The sequence below is a fragment of the Talpa occidentalis genome, unplaced genomic scaffold (assembly GCF_014898055.3).
Source record: "Talpa occidentalis isolate TD23 unplaced genomic scaffold, MPIMG_talOcc4v2.1 talOcc4.11, whole genome shotgun sequence".
NCBI classification, from domain to species: domain Eukaryota; kingdom Metazoa; phylum Chordata; class Mammalia; order Eulipotyphla; family Talpidae; genus Talpa; species Talpa occidentalis.
In genome coordinates, this window is record NW_023601104.1 from 57,594,374 (window position 1) to 57,617,917 (window position 23,544).

The window sequence follows — 23,544 nt, forward strand, 5'->3', positions numbered from 1 at the left end:
TATGGTCTAGCCCTCCCGGTGAGCATCTTTACACTTCATCTTATCATCTGAAGAAAACCAGGACCATCCATAACAAGATTACCTGTGGTGCTAGGATGTTTGTTTTCCCCTATTGTTTAACAATGGTGTTTGTTTTTCCCAGTGGAATTGGTTGCATTTCCTTGGTTATCCTTCTCTGAAGCCTTCCTGATTTCTTCAGAGGTCCTCTCCTGCACTATCCCTAAAACTGCCTAATAATCCTAACTTGCCCTGTCTCATTCATATGGGATAGAGGGACTTTAAAGAGCAAGGCATTCATCCCCCAAAACATCTGAAATTGAGGGCTGAGAGATATATGTGCCTGATGATGGTTCACACATTTAGACAAAATTGGAACCTGGAAATATTATGGGGAGACACTCAGAATAATACTTTTTAAAAATAAATTTGTTTATTCATACAAGAACTGGGGTACAGGCCAGAGGTGTAGGGGAGTGAGAGGCTTCACCAGAGACAAGTGAGGAATAAAACAGGCGGACTGACTGAAATACACTGCTGAGGGAAGCAGTGGGGGAGACAGGAGAGGTCTGCTGTGTCATGTGGGTTAGCTCCCTGGCCGGCTGGGGATCAAACTGGTGCTGCTGAGACTTAAACCCTTGGCCACCAGGAAGGCCCAACTTTCATTTTTGTAATTAATTACTTCTCGTATGAGAAGTATCATGTGTACAGTGTGCTCCAGGGTGAACAGCAAAAAGAATTGCATAAGGACAGCTAACAATTTTGCAAGCAAAACTGGATTAAAAACAGTTAATTGGGGCCTCCCCGGTGGCGCAGCGGTTGAGCGTTGGGTTGTGAAGCTGCCCGCGGCCTCTGCAGCGCCGGTTCGATCCCCGGCTGCTCCCCGGCCACTGGAGGAGGGTCCCACATGGCGCGCAGACCTCTCCTGCCGCCCGCTGCTCCCCTCAGCAGTGTACTTCGGTCCTTCTGCCTGTTCTGCTCCCCGCTCTGGCTCTGGTGAATTCTCTCACCCTCCCGCGCTTCTGACTGTACCCAGTGCATGTATAAACAAAACAAACAAACAAACAAATAAATAAATAAATAAAACATGCCTCTATATAAAAAAAAAGACTTTAAAAACAGTTAATTGATAACAAAGTGTGATGAGAAGACATAGAGGCCACGGATAATGTTATGTGTCCATTGGATGTCAACATGTGGCCATGGGATGTCCCTTCATTTAGGTTTTTGACTGCCTGGAGGGGAGATCTTTTCCTAGTCACAGTAACCTGGGGAATTTAGTCTAGACGCATTTCACATGGGAATACATGCGAATCCACTTAGGATTCAAAGGACAAATATAGGAGAAGGGACTGGAAACTTCATACTGTGTGGAAATTGCCGCCACAGCATCTGGCTCTTCACAACCTGAAAAAATAATCCCAGGACCATGGTAAGTTTTAGTAGAGGTACTGATTGACCTCAAGTCATTTTGGAGAGAATTAAAAAAAAAAAGATGCTCTTTATTCCAGGCCAATAATTCTGAATCAGTGATTTTAACTTCTCCCTCCAACCTCCCCCCCCCCAGGGACATTTGGGAATGTCTGGATACATTTATTAATGTCACAACTGTAATGGATGCCATTAGCATCTAGTGAGTACAGGACAGCAGTGCTACAAAACATGGTTCAATGCTCAGAACAGCCCCTCCACTGCAATGATCAATCTAAGATGTCAATACAGAAGGTCCTTAAGTGACATCATTTCATTATTGAAATATTTTGTTTTAATGTTGATGAGGAAAAAAATCAAGTATCTGCTGGGGCCACTGTCTGTATGGAGTTTGATGTTCTTCCCTTGATTTCTTTAGGTACCCCAGTTTCCTTCTGCATCCCAAAAATGTATTGTATTGGATTAATTGTGTTTAAATTGTCCCAGACTGAGTGAGTGTGTGTGTGTGTGTGTAAACAATTTTATGGATAAGGTATCATTCAGAAAAGTAGCTAATACCAGAAAAGTGTTGGTCTGGGGTTAGGAAGATATCTTTAGTTTTGGATTTGGTGATTTTAAAGTTCCTGTGTGACATCTGAATGGAACTGGCCAGTTGGGAGCATGCTATATTTGTCTGAAAATAGCCCAGTTATTAAGAGAATGGATTTTTGGAGTCAGAGAGCCTCAGTATCCAACTCCAATTCTTTATTTTACTTTCTCTGGACCTATTGGAAAGTTACTTTTCCTCAATATGAGAGGATTAAATAAGACAAAGTTAACTTGGCACCATTCACTTAAGGAATGGTAGTTGCTATTATTATTATTATAGATTTGAGATTTTGAACCATTTTCTCTCTAATGCTATGTCCAAAAGACAAACATGATCAGGGGTAAAATGCACTCTTTAGAGCTAGCAATGATGAGGCCTTGGGAGCAGTCTGTGCAGTAGGACAGAAGCATGGTTACAGTAAGTCAGAGAGTGATTGGAAGGAGAATGCATGAATACAGCCAGAGAGACAATGCTCTCCCCTCCTACTGCCCCCTAAATATGTAAAAGAAAGGAGAAAGAGGAGTTAGAATATCTAGGGTCATGGAAATTTTTCCCTGCAAGAATGGAAAGACTTGACTTTGATTTAGGCAGATTACATTTTTTGTGGGGGAGCAAAGACTGCTAATTTATTAGCCTTATACAAATGAAGTGTGTGTGTGTAAACAATTTGATAGATAAGGTACCATTCAGAAAAGTAGATAATACCAGAAAAGTGTTGAGAATGACTTGCAGGAAGTAAGAAAGGAATGGTTGATAGATATACATGTGGATTTTTTAAGATAGGGAATAGTCTTAAAATTTCATGGCCTTCATTTTGGTCTGTGATGTAGGAAGAAAGACCACTGAGTAAGAGTTAAGTAGGAGGTATTGAAGTATATAATTGCACTATGATTCACCTGTGAGAAGAGTAGGACAATTTTGGAAGAAACATTAATGGAAAATGTGAGAGAGCTGACTTGAGAAACAGAAAAGATTGCTGAATATATTGAGAATAAAGCTGAAGTTAGAGTCAAGGTTTAGAAGCACCAATTTGCAGTACTGGTAATTTTGTTTCTAAAATATGTTGAAGAAAAAAATTACTAGTTAAAGGCTGGGTTATTTTGGAGTGGTCTAGCAGAAGGAAAAGTACTCAAGGCATAAATGTTATAGTTAAGAGTGGTTGAAATGATAGACTTTTTAATTTGTTTTCATTGAACAGGAATAAAATAAAGGCAGGAGACAGTTATTGGGAAGATTTGAGGTCCCCAGACACAATAATTAAGCAAATAAATGAACTAGAAGGTTGGGTGGTAACCACGTGAGATATTATAGAATAAATATTCAGGGATATGGGACATTCCTAAGTGACTATAAACTTTAAGAAATAGTTATTGGTTTGGATAGTCCAACTGGATGTAGGCTGAGGGTAGGGTCACACAGGAGGTCTGATGGTTTTATATTTTTTTAAAGATTTATTTATTTATGCAAACAAGATTTGGGGTGTAGGCCAGAGGTGGGGGGGGGTGAGTGGATTCACCAGAGACAGAGTGGGGAGCAGAACAGGCGGATCTACTGAAATACACTGCTGAGGGGAGCAGCAGGTGAGACAGAAGAGGTCTGCTGCACCATGTGGTTTAGCTCCCTGACCCGTGGGTTATCGAACTGGTGCTGCAGTGGCTGCTGATAGCTTCATAGTGCTGAGACTTAAACCCTTGTGCCAGTAGGGAGACCCAGGCCTGATGGTTTTAACAGTCTATGTTTGTGATTCCATTTATAAATGGTATTCTAGTTATAACTAAAAGCAAAGTGAGGTAGGGACATAGGGAACCTATGATTTAATATTGAAATATGTTAGTTTGTCAGTTTTATTGTGCTCTCTGTCAGTCCATACTAATAGGTATAGAAGCTGCACTGAATGCAATTGGAGATTCAAGATTAGAATAAAGTTTCAAACTATTAGGAAGCAAATAGAAAAATTTCTCATTCCTGCTTCCAGCTATGGTCTAGAAACATCACTTTCTCTAAATAGTGAACCTTGAAAACATCTTGGACTGATTCTGCCGCCTGAAGGTCTCTGCCACTCAAAGAAACCACAATATCCTATGTCCTTCCCAATCTCTGGGAATGTGTTTGAAATATCTCTCTAGTCCTGCTGTTTCCATTTCCTCTGCACACTGGGGTTATTCCTACAAAATAGGTTGGGCATAAAGGATTGCGATTCTGTGGTTGACTTGATATCTTTTTGCCAACTCAACTAGTTCCACCATGAGCCACTGCACTGTGTTGTTTTGGTCAGGAGGTCAGGTTGGCCAGATCTGAAATTTAACCAGGAGGTACCTGGGCCTCTTCAACTAGAGTACAGCTTGGAGTCCTGCTTGGTCATGCACAAACTTATATTAGTGTCTGTGTTATTGTTTCTGACTGATATGTCAACTGACCTAACTTTTAGACCAGTTTTCATGCCTTGTGGTTCAAATTTAAGCCTCACACCTAAAGTACACAACTCATAGCCCCCTAATGTCCAAATTAAACACTCGTCTTACTTTCTAGTTCTTTTGTTATCTGCTTATCACACACCATTCCCAATGCCTAGATCATACTAGAGTCTGTGTAAATTTGTTTTAGAATGTTCCAAATTTCTGTTTTCAGTCATATTCTCCTGTGATTGAGCTTACTTGCCGACAAGCAAAACTTAGAATACCACACGGTTATGGCTTTGCTGCATCTAATTAGGGTCTGACTAGGACTCTTCCTACTTCCTACAGCTTAGCTCGGATGCCATCTTGTGGCTGAGTGGGTGGCTGCATTGGGAGCCTTTCAGTATTTTTGTCATGCCTTGCCCACTGCCTTAAGGTTAAAGGCAAATTTGCTCTGCTTTTTTTCCCTGTGGATCTGGATCTCTTCCAAGTTCAGTGGGATAGGAAGTTCTTTCCCTATGCCTCAAGGATGATTTCACCTAACTTATCCACAGGTATATGAAAATCTAGTTGAGAATAGAACTGCATTATTCTACCTCCTCTTACCCTTGGGCAATCCCTTCTGGCTCCTATCCCCATCCCCCCACAGTGAATCTCACTCTTATTTTTATTTATTTATTTTTAAATATTTATTTTATTTATGCATACAAGAACTGGGATGTAAGCCAGAGGTGCTGGGGCTGAGAGGATTCACCAGAGACAGAGTGGGGAGCAGAACAGGCAGACTGACGAAATACACCGCTGAGGGGAGCAGCGGGTGCGGGGTGCGACAGGAGAGGTCTGCTGTGCCATGTGGGACTCTCGCCGGCAGGCGGGGATGGAACTGCCGCTGCAGGGCCTGCGGACAGCTTCACATGTGGCGCTCAACCGCCTGCGCCACCAGGAGAGGCCCTATTGAGTTCTTTTATAGTTCCATACAAATTTTAGGATTGTTTTGTTCTATTTTTGTGAAGCATGCCATAGGAATCTTAATAGGGATTGCATTGAGTCTATGTATTGCTTCAGGCAAAGTGACCACTGTGATAATACTGATTCTTCTGATCTAGGAGCATGGAATATCTTTCCATTTCCTTGTGTCTTCTTCAATTTCATCAATGTCTTACAGTTTTCAGTGCATGGGTCCTTTACTTACTTTGTTAGATTTATTCCTAGACAGTTTATTCTTTTTTATGTGATTATGTCTTATATGGCCATTATTACCTTTAGTTAGGTATGATACTTTGTCCCCTTGTAATAGGGTGGTCCCCAGGAAAGGGGGAGGTTCCCTGCCCCACCCAAGAGAGGGTGGAGCTGAGCAGGAAGAGGAGAAGCTGCAGAAGAGACTGAGGAAGGAAGCAGGATGGAGCCAGGAGACCTGGAGGAGGCGCATGGAGCCTAGAGACACGTGAAGAAACTGTGCTTGTCTTTTGGTCATGGACTGGGTGACACAGATGTGGGTGAGACCCGTGGAGAGATGACAATGGCAGCTTTTATCTTGATGTTGATTTTGCTCTTTTCCTTCCGGGCTTGTCTGGTTGTTTCTGACCCTTTTCTGTGGGTCCCCACTGGAAGATGCTTTAGACTTGTGGCAGGCTTTGGGGCCTTGCTCTGCGCCATTCCCATATGGATGGACTTTTACCCACGAGGGGATGGGTAACTTTGGGTTCTTGATTTAGAAACTAGACTCTTTGCCTTACCTGTATTTTTTCCTAGTTTTATTAAAGTTCCTTCCCATTAAAGTCTCCTCTGTTTTGTGTTGATGCGGCGGATGGCAGAACCCATTTAGAATAGGCAGGTTTGCGGGGTTTGGGCTGCCCCTCTCCCTGTCCTATAACACCCTGATTTTGTTTGTTTGTTTGTTTTTACAAGAACTTGGGTGCAGGCCAGAGCTATGGGGTTGTACGTGTGGGAGGATTCACCAGAGACAGAGTGGGGAGCAGAACAGGCGGATTGACTGCTGAGGGGAGCAGCAGGGGAGACAGGAGGGGTCAGGGGCGCCTTGGGGGTTGCTCCCTGGCCGCCAGGGATCAAGCTCGTGCTGCCGAGGCCACGGGTGCCCTCACAGTGCTGCGTCTTAACCCAGTGCGCCGCCAGGGAGGCCCCTAATGTTCATTTTGGTTGGGACAGTGGGGGACGTCTCCCGGGCACGCTCTACTTTTACAGCCTGGTTGTGGAAAGAACCCCGACCACGCGCATGTGGGGCGTGGCGTATGTAGATGAGCAGCGCGCGGAGGAGCCTGGGCCTGCTGCGCTGGGCCCTGCGCGAGCTGGTCTGGGGGCGCCCGTGCCCCCTGGAGCGCTTTCGGGCCGGGCGAGGGCGGGGCGAGGTCGGGGCGAGGGCCGTCGCGGGCGTCGGGGCGGGCGGGCGGCGCGAGGCGAGCGACCGTGTGTGAAGAGCGAGGTGCGGATCGGGGTGTGGGTGTCGGCGCGGCGAGCAGCTCATACTTACCTGGCAGGGGAGATACCATGATCACGAAGGTGGTTTTCCCAGGGCGAGGCTTATCCATTGCACTCCGGAGGTGCTGACCCCTGCGATTTCCCCAAATGTAGGAAACTCGACTGCATAATTTGTGGTAGTGGGGGACTGCGTTCGCGCTCTCCCCTGATTTTGTGTTACTAAGGTAAGATTTGGATGCTTCTAGTATCTCGTAAACGCGTTGATTGCACAATTTTTGGTTTTGCGTTCGTGATTATTGTTTTTCTAGAGTGCGGGAATGCTTCTTGTCTCCCAACTCTGAAAAGCCTCTTAAAGCTTTAAGGGTACAGTTCTCTAGGCTTCTAATTTTTTGCAGTATACGTGACTCAGTGTTTGAGAGATATACCCAGTGAATTACGCCCATTGAAGTCTCTAAAGCTCCGGTTCTAGCATTTTGTTTATTGGCAAGGCGGGGGAGGGTCTAAAGTCGCACACCATGGAGCTGTCCGCAAGCCGCAATAGCACGAGTTCCATCCCTGACCAGGGAGGTGACACACATGGGCAGCAGGCCTCTCCTGTCTCACCCTCTGCTCCCCTCAGCAGTGTGTTTCAGTCGATCTGCCTGTTCTGTTCCGGGCTCTGTGGTGAATCCTCTCAGAAACCCCCAAACCTCTGGCCTTTAAGAAAAGAAAAGACACCCCACAGCGCAGACAGGGGCACACACTAAACCCCTCATGGTTGTGAAAATGAGAAGTGTGGAACCAAACTTAGCCGAGGTTTCGCCATTTTGTATATCCTCCACCTTGGTATGTTAGTCCTTGTCCAGCCGCATTCCGGAGATAGTTTCAGCAGTCACACCCCTCACTCCACTTGGTGACAAAAAAGCAGACCACCCCAGCTGCCAATGAGGGCAGTCCTGTCCATAAATGGGACAGCATCTCTAACCGTCCAATCAGTTTGAAACTGTAACCGCGCGCGCCAAAATGCCTTTGTAGTAGCCAATGAGTAATTGCCAGCTTCTTTCAAAATTCGCGCCACTCGCGACCCTATAAGATACCCCAGCTTCCTCTGTTCGAGGCTCTCGACCTCTGCCGTTGCATCGGTGCATGTCGAGGGCCCGGTCTCGAGCCCGTAATAAACTCCTTTGTGCCCTTGCATCGGTTGTCTGTGTCCTTGGGGGCTGCACTGGTCGACGTGGGCACAACATTTGGGGGCTCGTCCGGGATCGACGAGTGCAGACCCCAACTACCGAGCAACCGAAAGGAGTTCTAAAGCGTGCAGGTGAGTTCCAACACTCGCCCAGGTAAGCTTCAAGTCTGCAGACCTGTAGTTGTACTTAGTACCTGTATCTTTTGTACTTTGTACCTGTAGAAGCTGTTTTGTACGTAGTACCTGTATCTTTTGTACTTTGTACCTGTAAGAGCTGTAATTGTTTGCAAACCTGAAAATCTGTTTAATAGCCGGGTCAGGCTTAAGTGGACGCACTTGAAAGCCCCCGGCGTGGACCGCGGGAGACGTCCCCGGACCACATGTTAGAAAGGCCTCACCCTTTGTGGGGAAGCAGATACCCCTTTTGGGGGCCTTTTGAGAAATTAGTCTTTGGTCTGTTTCTTGTTTCGACAGCCACTGTACTTCTAGCATTTGTCATCATGGGTCAATCACCATCTACCCCTCTATCTGTGGTTTTACAGCATTTTAAAGATGTCAGGTCCAGAGGGTCTGACCTCAGTGTAAAAATAAAAAAATCCCCTCTAATCACCTTTTGTTCCTCAGAGTGGCCAAAGTTCGGAGTTGGTTGGCCCCCGGAGGGAACTTTTGATTTACAGATTGTCCGTCGCGTGAAGGAAATCGTTACCCGTGAAAGAAAATTCGGACATCCTGACCAACTCCTGTATATCTTAGTCTGGCAAGATCTAGTCCAGAACCCCCCTGCTTGGTTAAAGCCATTTTTGTCATTTCAGGCACAGCCGGTACTGCCGGCTAAACTGCTTGGGTCACACCCCAACACCCCGTCGGCACCTGCGGTTTTCCAAGACTCTACCCCGGAGGAACATCTTTTTCCACCACCCTATCATAACCCTTGTAGTAACCCTCTCCAACCCCTGCGGTCCGCTGACCACCCTCTCCCAGAGGCGGGCGGGGCTCGTGGGCAGGGTCCGGCGGCAGGCACTCGCTCAGTGAAGGCGAATTCCCCGGATTCCACCGTCCTGCCCCTGCGCGTGGCAGGATTGCCTAATGAGCAGGGCAACCAGCCCATGCACTACTGGCCGTTCGCGACCAGTGACCTCTACAACTGGAGAGCGCAAAATGCACGTTTCTCTGACAACCCTAAAGACCTTGTTAATCTCCTAGACACTGTTCTATTTACTCATCAGCCCACCTGGGATGATTGCCAACAGCTCTTGCAGGTCCTCTTCACCACTGAGGAGCGAGATCGTATACTAACGGCTGCCAGGAAGTTAGTCCCTGGAGAGGATGGCACGCCCACCACGAACGCGGCCTGCATAGACTTAGTGTTTCCCTTGACCCGACCTGACTGGGATTTTAACCAGGCTGAAGGTAAGGAGAGACTCCGGGTGTACCGCCAGACTCTAATGGCAGGGTTGCGCGCAGCAGCCCGCAAGCCCACCCATTTGGCCAAGGTAGGAGATGTGCAGCAGGGAAGGGAGGAGACCCCCGCGGCTTTTCTAGAACGCCTCATGGAAGCTTTTCGGCAATATACTCCTATGGATCCAGAGGCAGCGGAAAACAGGGCCGCGGTGGTAATGGCCTTTGTTAACCAGGCGGCTCCTGACATTAAACAAAAACTACAAAGAATAGATAGGCTGGGAGAAAAATCTATTCGAGATCTTATGGAGGTGGCAGAAAAGGTGTACAATCGCCGTGAAACTCCTGAGCAAAGAGAAGACCGTATCCATCAGGAAGAACGAAAGGTAAGGGCGGCTGAAAACGCACGCCACACCCGGGATATGGCCAGAATCCTGTTCGCCGTCACTCAAAAGGACGACCCGGGTAAGCTACGCCCCTCCCGCCGCCCCAGCTCCTCAGGGACAGGCAGGACCCTACAGCGTGATCAATGTGCATACTGCACTCAAAAAGGACACTGGGCCAAACATTGCCCAAAGAAACGGGGAATAACCTCAAACAACCCCGCCATTTCTGACACTCCTGTCCTGGTGCTCCGGGGCACAAGAAATGACAGTGACTAGGACCGTCAGGGCTCGACCCTCCCCGAGCCCCGGCTAACCTTAAAAGTGGAGGGGAAACCTGTTAATTTCCTTGTGGACACGGGGGCACAGCATTCAGTCCTCACGGAACCCTTGGGTAAACTGTCCGGCAGAACGTCGTGGGTGCAAGGGGCTACGGGATGCAAGCAGTATCCCTGGACCACAAAAAGATCTGTAGACCTGGGAAAAGGTCAGGTCTCGCACACCTTTGTTGTAATCCCTGAATGCCCGTACCCATTAATTGGAAGAGACCTTTTAACCAAGATAGGAGCGCAAATCTCATTTGGACAGGAAGGTGTCGAAATCAAGGACTTTAAGGGCTCTCCCCTACACGTCCTCACGATTTCCCTTCCAGATGAGTACCGCCTTTGGGTGGCGCCAGATCACCCACCCCTTTCCGGGTGGTGGATGAAATCTTTCTCCAATGTTTGGGCAGAAACCGCGGGGGTTGGCCCGGCGTCCCACAACCACCCATTATAGTCCAGCTAAAGCCTGGAGCTGAACCCATTCGGGTAAAACAGTACCCTATGCCCGCAGAAGCCAAGGCAGGAATAACGCCTCATATTCGGAGGCTATTGGACAGTGGTATCCTTTTTTTTTTTTTTTTTTTTGTTTATACAAGCACTGGGTACAGTCAGAAGCGCGGGAGGGTGAGAGAATTCACCAGAGTGGGGAGCAGAGCAGGCAGAAGGACCGAAGTACACTGCTGAGGGGAGCAGCGGGCGGCAGGAGAGGTCTGCGCGCCATGTGGGACCCTCCTCCGGTGGCTGGGGAGCAGCCGGGGATCGAACTGGCACCGCAGAGGCTGCGGGCAGCTTCGCAACCCAGCGCTCAATCGCTGCGCCACCGGGGAGGCCCTGGACAGTGGTATCCTTAAAACATGCCATTCGTCATGGAACACCCCTTTGTTACCAGTGTGAAAACCACATTTGCAAGACTTCAGGCGGGTACAGGACCTCAGGGAAGTAAATAAACGGGTCATAGATATCCACCCCACAGTCCCAAACCCTTATACCTTGCTGAGTGCCTTGCCACCTACTCATGTGTGGTACACAGTATTGGACTTAAAAGATGCCTTCTTTAGTCTACCACTAGCACCCCAAAGCCAGGAAATGTTTGCCTTTGAATGGCAGGATGCGGAACGGGGCATCAGTGGACAATTAACTTGGACAAGGTTGCCTCAAGGGTTTAAAAACTCTCCCACCCTTTTTGATGAGGCCCTTCATGAGGATTTGAGAAAATTCCGCAGCCGATTTCCCAAACTAACTTTGCTCCAGTATGTTGATGATCTGTTACTTGCAGCAGAAAGTGAGCATGCCTGCCAAACAGGAACAGCCGAATTACTGACGGAACTGGGCCAGATGGGATACCGTGTCTCCACAAAAAAGGCACAAATTTGCCTGCCTGAGGTAATCTATCTGGGCTACCGCCTCAAAAACGGTTATAGGTGGCTGACGGAAGCCAGAAAAGCTACTGTCTTACAGTTGCCGACACCCACCACCAAAAGGGAGGTACGTGAGTTCCTGGGATCTGCTGGGTTTTGCCGGCTATGGATACCTGGATTCGCAGACCTGGCCCAACCCTTGTATGAGGCTACCCGGGAAAAAGTGACTTTTCAGTGGACTCCCCAGATGCAGCAGTCCTTTGAGTCCTTAAAGAGGGCTTTACTGTCTGCACCAGCCCTGGGTCTTCCGGACATTACAAAACCTTTCCATTTGTTCGTAGATGAGGCAAAGGGCATAGCTAAAGGGGTGCTCACTCAGTCCTTGGGCCCCTGGAGGCGTCCTGTGGCTTATCTGTCTAAAAAGTTAGACCCGGTGGCGTCTGGCTGGCCACCGTGCTTACGCATGGTGGCGGCGGCTGCCCTCCTTTTCAAGGACTCCCAAAAGCTGTCTCTGGGACAAGTTACTTCCATAACCACCCCCCATGCGGTGGAAGGAGTCCTCAGGCAGCCGCCAGAGAGGTGGATGAGTAATGCCCGAATCACTCACTACCAAAGCCTATTGCTCAACCCAGAGAGGGTCAATTTTTCGCCACCCACAGGGCTAAACCCCACCTCCCTCTTGCCTGTCCCTGACCTGGAGGCCCATCTAGACTGTGTTGATATCTTGGCCCAGGTCCAAGGGTTACGCCCTGATCTGCGAGATAACCCTCTGCCAGACGGACTGGTTTGGTTTACGGATGGGAGCAGTTTTATCCGCGAGGGCCGAAGAGCGGCAGGGGCGGCAGTGGTGTCCATGCAGAAAGTCATATGGGCTGAGCCTTTGCCATCCGGGACGTCCGCTCAAAAGGCTGAACTAATTGCCCTAACCAAAGCTCTCACCTTGGCCCAAGGAAAAGATTTAATTGTGTATACTGACAGCTTATGTGCATTTGCCACGGCCCACGTACACGGGGCCATATATCGAGAGCGCGGGCTCTTAACCTCCGACGGCAAAGGCATTAAAAACACTCAGGAAATTCTGGATCTCCTGGCAGCGCTGTGGCTACCATGCAAGCTGGCTATAGTGCATCATCCAGGTCATCAAAAGGACTCCTCGACTCCAACTCAAGGTAATAAGCAGGCGGATGAGGCAGCACGCCAAGCTGCCCTGATGCCGATAGATGCCCTGACGGTAAAACTCCCAGACCCAGGGGACCCGCAGCTGCCGAAAGAGTATAGTACTAAAGCTGCCGGAGTATAGTACTATGGACTTTGACTACATACAGTCTCTACCGGGTGCTTTTCCTTTGGAACACTGGTGGCACACCCAACAAACTAAGGCCATCTTGCCAGCACACTTGGCCACTGATCTCATTCAGCGCTTGCACCGAGCCACGCATTTGGGAGAGAAAAAAATTCTAAATCTAATCAGGCAATGGAACCTCCATATCCGGGACGCAACCTGTACCGTGCGACGAGTAGTGGCATCCTGCCAGTCGTGCGCCATGGTAAACGCCACCAAGACAAGCGGTGAACCAGGAATGAGGCCGCGAGGAATGCGCCCGGGGGTCCATTGGGAAATAGACTTCACCGAGGTAAGACCAGGTAAATTTGGCTATCGATACCTGCTGGTCCTGGTGGACACGTTTTCCGGATGGCCGGAGGCGTTCCCGACAAGAGGTGAGTCGGCTCGAGTGGTAGCCAAAATCCTGTTGGAAAACATTTTTCCTGGGTTTGGGTTTCCAGTGACCATTGGGTCAGACAATGGACCAGCCTTTGTCTCTCAGGTATTGAAATCTGTGGCTTCTGCCCTGGGAGCAGAGTGGAAGCTCCATTGTGCCTATTGGCCCCAGAGTTCAGGGCAGGTGGAGAGAATGAACAGAACTTTAAAAGAAACTTTAACTAAATTAACTTTAGAGTCTGGCGGGGACTGGGTGACTCTCCTTCCCTATGCCCTCTTCCGGGCTCGCAATTCCCCTTATCGTCTGGGTCTGTCTCCGTTCGAGATTATCTATGGAACCGCCCCCCCCAACCACACCACACGGTGCTCAGTTAACTTGTAACTTGCCTTCTGATTGTGAACTTTTTCTTTCTGTATGGGCTGTACAGCAGGCTCACCAGGAGGTCTGGCCCCGCCTCAGAGCGCTCTATGAAGGGGGAGGACCTTCTCAGACAGCCCACAAATTTCAGCCTGGAGATCTTGTCCTTGTCCGCCGACACAAGACCGACGGTCGTGGCCTCCAGCCCTGGTGGAAGGGTCCCTACATCGTCCTCCTGACCACACCCACCGCACTCAAAGTGGACGGCATTGCAGCCTGGGTTCATCACTCGCACGTCAAGACGGCACCAACTGACGACTCCCAGCTGCAGTGGCGAGCCCGGAAGCATCCCACCAATCCGCTCAAGCTGACTCTTCAGGCGCTCCCGGCCGCAACCCATCGCTCCCAAACCACTGCCCACGCCGTGAAAAATGACAACAAACTGTAATGTTGGCTACCTACTGTCCTTCCTTTGTTTTTTCCTTGTCGGGGCTGACTGGGATCCCTGCCGACGGTGCACCACCAAAGGCGTATTTAGTCATATTCAGAGCAAGTGCTATGTTAGCAAGCATGCTTGCAGCCTTGAGGGAGTTCCTCTGTTTGCAGTGACCCTGATTAAGGGCACCACCCAGGGATGTCCAGGTATAGTGGGGAGGGTGGTCTGTTGGAAGCGTTTAAATCGTATGCCGCCTAGGGCCTCCCCGGTGGCGCAGCGGTTGAGTGCTGGGTTGCGAAGCTGCCCGCGGCCTCTGCGGCGCTGGTTCGATCCCCGGCCGCTCCCCGGCCACCGGCGGAGGATCCCACATGGCGCGCAGACCTCTCCTGCCGCCCGCTGCTCCCCTCAGCAGTGTACTTCAGTCCTTCTGCCTGCTCTGCTCCCCACTCTGGCTCTGGTGAATTCTCTCACCCTCCCGCGCTTCTGACTGTACCCAGTGCATGTATAAACAAAACAAACAAACAAATAAAATAAATAAATAAAACATGCCTCTATTAAAATAAATAAATAAATAAATAAATCGTATGCCACCTAAAAATGAAAGTTACAATCACTGTAAAGCAGGGGGGAGTTTTTCAGCCTATACCTTTGTTCATTCACAGTGCTATGAAAGGTCTACTGTTTATCAGTGCACAGAGTCCAATCGAACTTTCTGGACTGGTTTATCCTTAGGAAATAATGCGGGATATGTATGCCCTGTCAAAGCAGGAAAACCCTTTTGTTGGACTCTGCAAACCCACTGGGGAATGACAGATGGTGGTGGGGTGCAAGACCACGCATGAAAGCAGGAAGTTCAGAGTGTTTTTGAACAAATTGCCCAAACACAGAATCGGTGGTTCAAGCCGATACGCATCCCAGGCCCGGTGGGTTCCCTTAAATTGGAAAAGACAGTACAGGCCATGTTAGGCTCAGCCCTACAATTTTTAAACAAGACCAACCCAACCCTGGTCAGCGATTGCTGGTTATGTCTAAGAGAAGGACCCCCCGTTACACAGTGATCCCTGCTGTGTACAACTGGACTAACTGGACAAACCTAAAGGGCCCAACCCATAAGTGTAACCTGACCTTGCCCATCAATAATGTCAAGCTTTCCCCAACAGTTGCTCAGATGCCATGCCTTGGTCACAATGGGACCTTAAAAGTGGGTCAAGTACATCAGAGAAAACACATACGTAGCGGGAGACTTCAACACACCACTATCAACAATGGATAGATCAACAAGACAAAAAATAAGCAAAGAAACTAAAGCTCTAAATAAGGACCTAGAGCATTTGGGCTTAACAGACATCTATAGAACACTAAACCCAAAAAAAACGGAGTACACATTTTTCTCAAGCGCACACGGATCATTCTCCAGGATCGATCACATACTGGGGCACAAGACAAACATCAACAGATACACCAAGATTAAAATCATACCAACCATCTTTTCTGACCATGAAGGCATCAAACTAGAAATAAACCATAAAAAGAAGGCAAGGAACTTTCCTACCTCATGGAGATTAAAAACCACACTACTGGAAGACCACTGGACTAATGAGGAGATCAAAGAAGAAATTAAAAAATTCTTTGAATTGAATGACAAGGAGGACACCAATATCCTAAATGTATGGGATGCAGCAAAAGCAGTAATAAGAGGAAAATATATATCAATAGAAGCTCACATCAAGAAACAAGAAAGAACTCAAAGAAACAACCTAATCTTGAAGCTCAAAGATCTAGAAAAAGAACAACAAAAAAACCCCAAAAACCAGTAGAAGAAAAGAAATAATAAAAACCAAAGCAGAAATAAATGAAATTGAAACTAAAAAAACAATCCAAAAGATCAATGAAACCAAGAGCTGGTTCTTTGAAAAAATCAATAAAATAGACAAACCCCTAGCCAGGCTCACAAAGGAAAAAAGGGAGAAAGCACAAATAAACAGGATCATCAATGAAAGAGGAGAAATCACAACGGACACAGCAGAAATCAAAAGAATAATCAGTAACTACTATGAACAGTTATATGGAAACAAGTTCAACAATCTAGAGGAGATGGACAAATTCCTACAACTCTACAATCACCCAAAGCTAGATAAAGAAGAAATAGAACACCTAAACAGACCAATTACAAGCAGCAAAATTGAAATGGTAATCAAAAACCTCCCCAAAAACAAAAGCCCAGACCTGATGGATTTACAAATGAATTCTACCAAACATTCAGAGACGAATTAGTGCCTATCCTTCACAAACTCTTCCAAAAAATGGAGAAAGAAGGGACAATACCAAACACGTTCTATGAAGCCAACATTACACTAATACCAAAACCAAACAAGGACAACACAAAAAAGGAAAACTACAGGCCAATCTCCCTAATGAACACTGATGCAAAAATCCTCAATAAAATTTTAGCTATCAGAATCCAACAATGTATCCATAAGATAATTCACCATGACCAAGTAGGATTCATTCCAGGGACACAAGGATGGTTCAACATCCAAAAATCAATCAACGTTATCCAACACATCAACAAAAAGAAATATAAAAACCATATGATAATATCAATAGATGCCGAGAAAGCTTTCAACAAAGTGCAACACCCATTCATGATAAAAGCCCTTGAAATTCTTGGGATACAAGGAATGTACCTCAACATCATAAAGGCCATCTATGACAAGCCAACAGCCAGTATCATTCTCAATGGTGAAAAGCTGAAAGCAATTCCATTAAGATCTGGAACAAGACAAGGATGTCCACTCTCACCACTGCTTTTCAATATAATACTGGAAGTCCTAGCCAGAGCAATAAGACAAGAGAAAGACATACAAGGAATCCAAATAGGAAAAGAAGAAGTCAAACTATCACTATTTGCAGATGATATGATAATATACATAGAGAACCCCAAAAACTCCACAGAAAAACTAATTCAACTCATCAATCAGTTCAGCAAAGTGGCAGGATACAAAATCAACACGCAAAAGTCAGTAGCCTTCCTATACACAAACAATAAATCTGAAGAAGAAGAAATAAAAAAAACCATCCCTTTTATTATTGAAACAAAAAAATCAAATATTTGGGAATAAATCTAACAAAAGAGGTAAAGGACCTATACAAAGAAAACTATAAAACACTGTTAAAAGAAATAGAAGACACAAAGAAATGGAAAGACATCCCCTGCTCATGGATTGGAAGAATAAACATTAAAATGGCCATCCTACCAAAAGCAATATACAGATTCAATGCTATTCCAATCAAAATTTCAATGTCATTCTTCAAAGAAATAGAATAATTATTGATGAAATTCATATGGAATCACAAAAACCCCGAATAGCCAAAGCTCTCCTGAAAAAAAAAAGAAGGGAATGGAGGCATCACACTCCCAGACTTCAAACTCTACTACAAAGCCATAATCATTAAAACTGCATGGTATTGGAACAAGAACAGACACACAAACCAATGGAATCGAATAGAAAATCCAGAAATAAACCCACAGATTTATGGTCAACTAATCTTTGACAAAGGAGCAAAGACTATGCATTGGAGCAAAGAAAGTTTGTTCAATAAATGGTGCTGGGAAAACTGGGTCGCTACATGCAAAAGAATGAAGCTTGACCACTACCTCACACCATACACAAAAATCAACTCAAAATGGATTAAAGAACTAGACATAAGACCTGAAACCATAAAATACATAGAAGGAAATATAGGCGAAACACTACGTGATATTCACATCAAAGACATCTTTACAGACACATCATCCAAAGCAGTGATAGTGAAGGCAAAGATAAACAGCTGGGACTACATCAAATTAAAGAGCTTCTGCACAGCAAAAGAGACAATGACAAAAACAAAGAGAAACCCCACCAACTGGGAGAACATTTTTGCACACAACACTAATGATAAAGGACTGATCACAAAAATCTGCAAAGAGCTGATGAGACTCAACAAAAACAAAGAAAATAATTCAGTCAAAAAATGGGCAGAAGAGCTAAAAAGAAACCTCTCTGAAGAGGAAATGCAAATGGCCAACAGGCATATGAAAAAATGTTCAACATCACTTGTAATCAGGGAAATGCAAATCAAAACTACCATGAGATACCATCTTACACCAGTGAGAATGGCACATATTAAAAAAACTAGCAACAACAAATGTTGGCGAGGGTGTGGAGAAAAAGGAACTCTCCTGCACTGCTGGTGGGAGTGCAAACTGGTCCAACTGCTATGGAGAGCTGTGTGGAGATTTCTGGACCTACTAAACATAGTGCTTCCATATGATCCAGCAAGTCCACTCCTAGGTATTTACCCAAAGGACACAGAAACATCAATTCCAAAGAGCACCTGCACACCTAGGTTTATAGCAGCACTGTTTACAATAGCTAAGCTTTGGAAACAGCCCAAATGCCCAAAAATAGATGACTGGATCAAGAAGATGTGGTACATATATACCATGGAATATTACTCAGCATTCAAAAAAGATAAACACATGCAATTTGCAGCAACATGGATGGCGCTGGAAGGGATCATGCTCAGCGAAATAAGCCAGAAAGAAAAAGAAAAATACCGGATGGTCTCACTCATAGCAGGAATCTAGAAAACTTAAATAAGGGACCAGGAAAATGAATAACTATAAGAAAGTGAAAATCAAAATCAACAAAAAACTATGAAGCAGAGACACTTTTTGGGGGGTGGGGGGTGGGAGGGGAGGGATTGGGGTCAAAATGGGGGGGTTGCAATTGCATGGGGAATATAAAAATAAAATCTATTATTTAAAAAAAAATAGAATTAAGAAAAAAAAAAGTGGGTCAAGTAAATAAGGTGCTCTGCAGTTCAGTAGTCAGTGCGGCTACGGTGCCCAGTTTTAATGGCTCTGCCTCTATGTGCCCGCCAGCGCTGGGCACTGTTTTCTTCTGTGGCACCACAGCCTACCCCGTACTCCCTGCTGATTGGTCGGGCTTGTGCACTTTAATATATCTCATGCCCGATGTGGGAGTGGTCCCAAGCAACCAAAGCCTTCCCATACAGCTCACCCAGTCTGTGCCTGCCGGACATAAGCGGGCCGTGATTGCCCCACTACTGCTCGGCCTGGGGGTGGCGGCCGGAGTAGGTACAGGAGTTGCTGGAATTGGCACCTCTGTTAACCTTTACAAAAAAATTTCAGCTCAGCTGGTGGGGGACATTGGGCAGCTAGCAGATACAACCTTAGAATTACAGTCTCAGTTAGACTCTTTGGCCGCAGTGGTCCTGCAAAACCGTCGCGGGCTAGATCTTCTCACAGCAAAGGAAGGAGGTGTCTGTCTCTACCTGCGGGAAGAATGTTGCTTCTATGCTAACAAGTCAGGAATAGTTAGAAATAAAATTAAACAATTACAAGAGGAACTAGAACACCGGAGAAAAAAGCTAGAAGACAACAATACATTTCTTTGGGAAGGCTTAGGAGGATGGCTGCCCTATCTCTTGCCTCTTCTGGACCCAGTTGTTACCCTCCTCTTTATTCTGTCTATCGGGCCCTGTGTCATTAATCGACTCATGGTCTTTATTAAACAACGGGTAAACACGGTCCAGTTAATGGTCCTGTGCTCCCAATACGCCCCCTTACGCCAATATAACTCTCCCCTACAACCCCTAACACAGGACCCCTCCCAGTACATAGGAGTGGAGCCCTGACTGTTTCCCCTCATCGCCCACTTTCAGCAGGAAGCAGTTACTGATCAGAACGACTCCCCTTTCCCTGACTGCAGTTAGGGGCTCCATTCGCAAAAAGGGAGGAATGAGACATAGGGCAAGTTAGGGTGATTAAGCAAGTTTCAGGAACAGTACAAAAGAGGACCTCTAAAGAGTTTAGGAAGGCTTCAGAGATAAAAACAACTAAAGAGACATCTCTTGTTCAAGCAGAGTAATTCTCATTTGTGGCTAAGGATAATACCTCTTGCTGACTAAGTGTATTGTTTGGCATCTGATTTTCAGAGGTCGTGGTCTGAGATGACCCCGAAAAAGTCAATATTTTATATAAGGATGGCAATTTTTCAACTTTTGCTGGACCTATAACCCTGTGAATGAACAACAAATTACACATAATGTGGCTGAACTTAACCATAATTCTGAGACTGACTAACTGATGAAAGGCTTGGTAGCTGTGTTATTTTCTTAGCTGACTAGCCGTTTTTCAAAAAAAAAAAAAAAAAAAAAAAAATGGGGGAATGTGGAACCAAGCTTAGCCGAGGTTTCGCCATTTTGTATATCCTCCACCTTGGTATGTTAGTCCTTGTCCAGCCGCATTCCGGAGATAGTTTCAGCAGTCACACCCCTCACTCCACTTGGTGACAAAAAAGCAGACCACCCCAGCTGCCAATGAGGGCAGTCCTGTCCATAAATGGGACAGCATCTCTACCCGTCCAATCAGTTTGAAACTGTAACCGCGCGCGCCAAAATGCCTTTGTAGTAGCCAATGAGTAATTGCCAGCTTCTTTCAAAATTCGCGCCACTCGCGACCCTATAAGATACCCCAGCTTCCTCTGTTCGAGGCTCTCGACCTCTGCCGTTGCATCGGTGCATGTCGAGGGCCCGGTCTCGAGCCGGTAATAAACTCCTTTGTGCCCTTGCATCGGTTGTCTGTGTCCTTGGGGGCTGCACTGGTCGACGTGGGCACAACAAGAAGCAGCGTCAGGAACAGCTAGCTGCCAAAGAGAAAAAGTCAGTCAGATGGAAGAATATGATCTCACCCAGTTGGAGCAGGTGTTGACTGTTGAAATGGATTCTCACATGGGAAACAAGATGGTTTATTTTGGGGGGTGATGTGCTAGATCCCTGGAATATTTTGGTTAAATACAAAATGGAATGTTGTGATGAAAACATGGGGAATGGTTCATGTGAAGTAAAATATATGGTAAAGCAGGAATCTGAGCATGAGACAGAGCATTTGAGCTGCCCTGAAAGTTTCCTGTGCATTTGAAGTCACTTTAAAGTCAGTTAATTTCTCAAGGTCTCTTCCGAAACACAAACTAGACACTGGGGGCTGAGGAGGTAGACCTGCAGGCCAGCCCTGGCGCAACCTGGAGGCTGAGAAGGTCGACATGCTGGCAGGCCCCAGACCAGTCTGGGGGCTGAGGAGGTAGACCTGCAGTCCTGCCCAAGCCCAGCCTGGGGGCTGAAGGGGTCATCCTGTAGCCCAGCCACAGACCAGCCTGGGGGCTGGGGAGGTTGACCTGTCAGCCGGCCCCTTAGCCTGGGGGCTGAGAAGGTTGACTTGTAGGCCGGCCCCAGCCCAGACTGGGGTATGAGGAGATCGACCTGCAGGAGGACCCCAGACCAGCCTGGGGGCTGAGGAATTCCACCTGCAGGCCGGCCCCAGCCCACCCTGGGGGCTGAGGAGGTCGACCTGCAGGCTGGCCCCAGCCCAGCCCAGCCTGGGGCTAAGTAGTTCACCATGCAGGCTGGCCCCAACAAAGACTGGAGGTTGTGGAGGTCCACCTGCAGCCCTGCCCTAGCAGGCGTGGAGGCTGAGGAGGTATACCTGCCTGCTGGCCACTGACCAGCCAGGGGGCTGAGGGGTTCCACCTGCAGGCCGGCCACAGCCCAGCTTGGGGGCTGAGGAGGTCACCTGGAGGTCGGCCCCAGCCCAACCTAGGATCTGAGGAGATCGACCTGCAGGCCGGCCACAGCCAGCCTGGCTTCTGAGGTTGACCTGCAGGCCGGCCCATACCAGCCTGGGGGCTAAGGTGTTCCACCTGCAGGCCGGCCTCAGGCAGCCTGGGGGCTGAGGACCCTGACCTGCAGGCCGACCCCACCAAGCCTCGGGCTGAAGATGTGGACCTGCAGGTTTGCCCCAGCCCAGTCTGGGTGCTGAGGAGGTCGACCTGCAGGCCGGCCCCAGACCAGCCTGTGGCCTGAGGTGTTCCACCAGCAGTCATGCCCCAGACCAGCCAGGGGCAGTGGAGGTTGACCTGCAGGCCAGCTCCAGCGCAGCTTGGAGGTTGAAGAGGTCGACCTGCAGGTGGACCCCAGCAAAGCCTGGAGGCTGAGGAGGTCGACCCGCAGGCTTGTCCCAGCCCATCCTGGGGGCTAAGTAGTTCAATCTGCAGGCCAGCCCCAGCACAGCCTGGAGGCTGAAGAGGTAGACCTGGAGGCCGGCCCCAGCCCAGCCTGGGGACTGAAGAGTTCGACCTGCAGGCCGGCCCCAGAGCAGCCTGGGGGCTGAGGAGGTTGACATGAAGGCCTTTCCCAGCCCAGCCTGGGGACTGAGGAGATTGATCTGTAGGTCAGCCCCAGGGCAGCCTGGATGCTGAAGAGTTCCACCTGCAGGCAGGCCCCAGAGCAGTCTGGGGGCTCAGGAGTTCGAACTGGAGGCCGGCCCCAGCTCAACCTGGGGGATGAGGAGGTCACCTGCCTGCTGGCCCCTGACCAGCCTGGGGTCTGAGGAGTTCCACCTGCAGGTCGGCTCCAGCCCAGCTTGGGGGCTGAGGAGGTCGACCTGGAGGCCGGCCAGGCCCAACCTAGGATCTGAGGAGGTCGACCTGCAGGCCGGCCCCAGCCAGTCTGGCTTCTGAGGAGGTCGACGTGCAGGCCGGCCCCAGACCAGCCTGGGGGCTGAGGAGGTAGACCTGCAGGCCGACCCTCGCCAAGCCTCGGGCTGAAGATGTGACCTGCAGGCTTGCCCCAGCATGCCTGGAGGCTGAGGTCTACCTGGGGGCCGGCCCCAGACAGCATGGAGGCTGATGAGGTCGATCTGCAGCCCGGCCCCAGCAAAGACAGGAGGCAGAGCAGGTCGACCCGTAGGCTTGCCCCAGCCCAACCTGGGGGCTAAGTAGTTCAATCTGCAGGTCAGCCCCAGCACAGCCTGGAGGCTGAAGAGGTAGACCTGGAGGCTAGCCCCAGCCCAGCCTGGGGTGTTAGGAGGTCAACCTGCAGGCCAGCTCCAGCAAAACCTGGAGGCTGAGGAAGTCCACCCGCAGGCCAACCCCAGAGCATCCTGGGGGCTGAGGAGGTCGACCTACAGGCTGGCCCCAGACCAGCCTAAGGGCTGAGGAGGTCGACCTGCAGGCCGTTCCCAGCCCAGTCTGGGAGCTGAGGAGGTCGACCTGTAGGCTGCCCCAGACCAGCCTATGGGCTGAAGTGTTCCATCTGCAGTGGGGCCCCAACCACCTGGGGGCTGAGGTGGTGGACCCGCAGGCCGTCCCCACACCTGCCTGGGGATTTGGAGGTCGACCTGCAGGCCGGCCCCAGTCAGCCTGACTGCAGAGGAGGTCGACCTATAGTCGGGCCCCGGACAGCCTGGGGCTGATGAGGTCCACCAGTGGGCTGGCCCCAGCTCAGCGTGGGGTCTGAGGAGGTCAACCTGCATGCCGGCCCCACACTAGCCTGGGGGCTGAGGAGTTCCACCTGCAGGCCGGCCCCAGCCCAGCTTGGGGGCTGAGGAGGTTGACCTGGAGGCCGGCCCCAGCCCAACCTAGGATCTGAGGAGGTCGACCTGCAGGCCAGCCCCAGACCAGCCTGTGGGCTAAGGAGTTCCACCTGGA

The 23,544-nt window shown here is 48.6% G+C and overlaps 1 protein-coding gene and 1 non-coding gene across 2 annotated transcripts; both read left to right on the forward strand.

Moving 5' to 3' along the window:
- Positions 1-6,668: 6,668 nt before the first annotated feature.
- LOC119239052 (uncharacterized) lies at positions 6,669-14,279 on the forward strand. The gene is given in 6 exon segments (XM_054692874.1): positions 6,669-6,837; positions 8,642-10,558; positions 10,561-10,690; positions 10,973-12,739; positions 12,780-13,113; positions 13,628-14,279. Coding segments are annotated over 6 exon segments (4,695 nt in total). The 3' UTR covers positions 14,006-14,279.
- Positions 6,894-7,057, forward strand: LOC119239678 (U1 spliceosomal RNA). The gene has a single exon (XR_005123954.1). It is a non-coding gene; the product is annotated as a U1 spliceosomal RNA (small nuclear RNA).
- Positions 14,280-23,544: the final 9,265 nt, after the last annotated feature.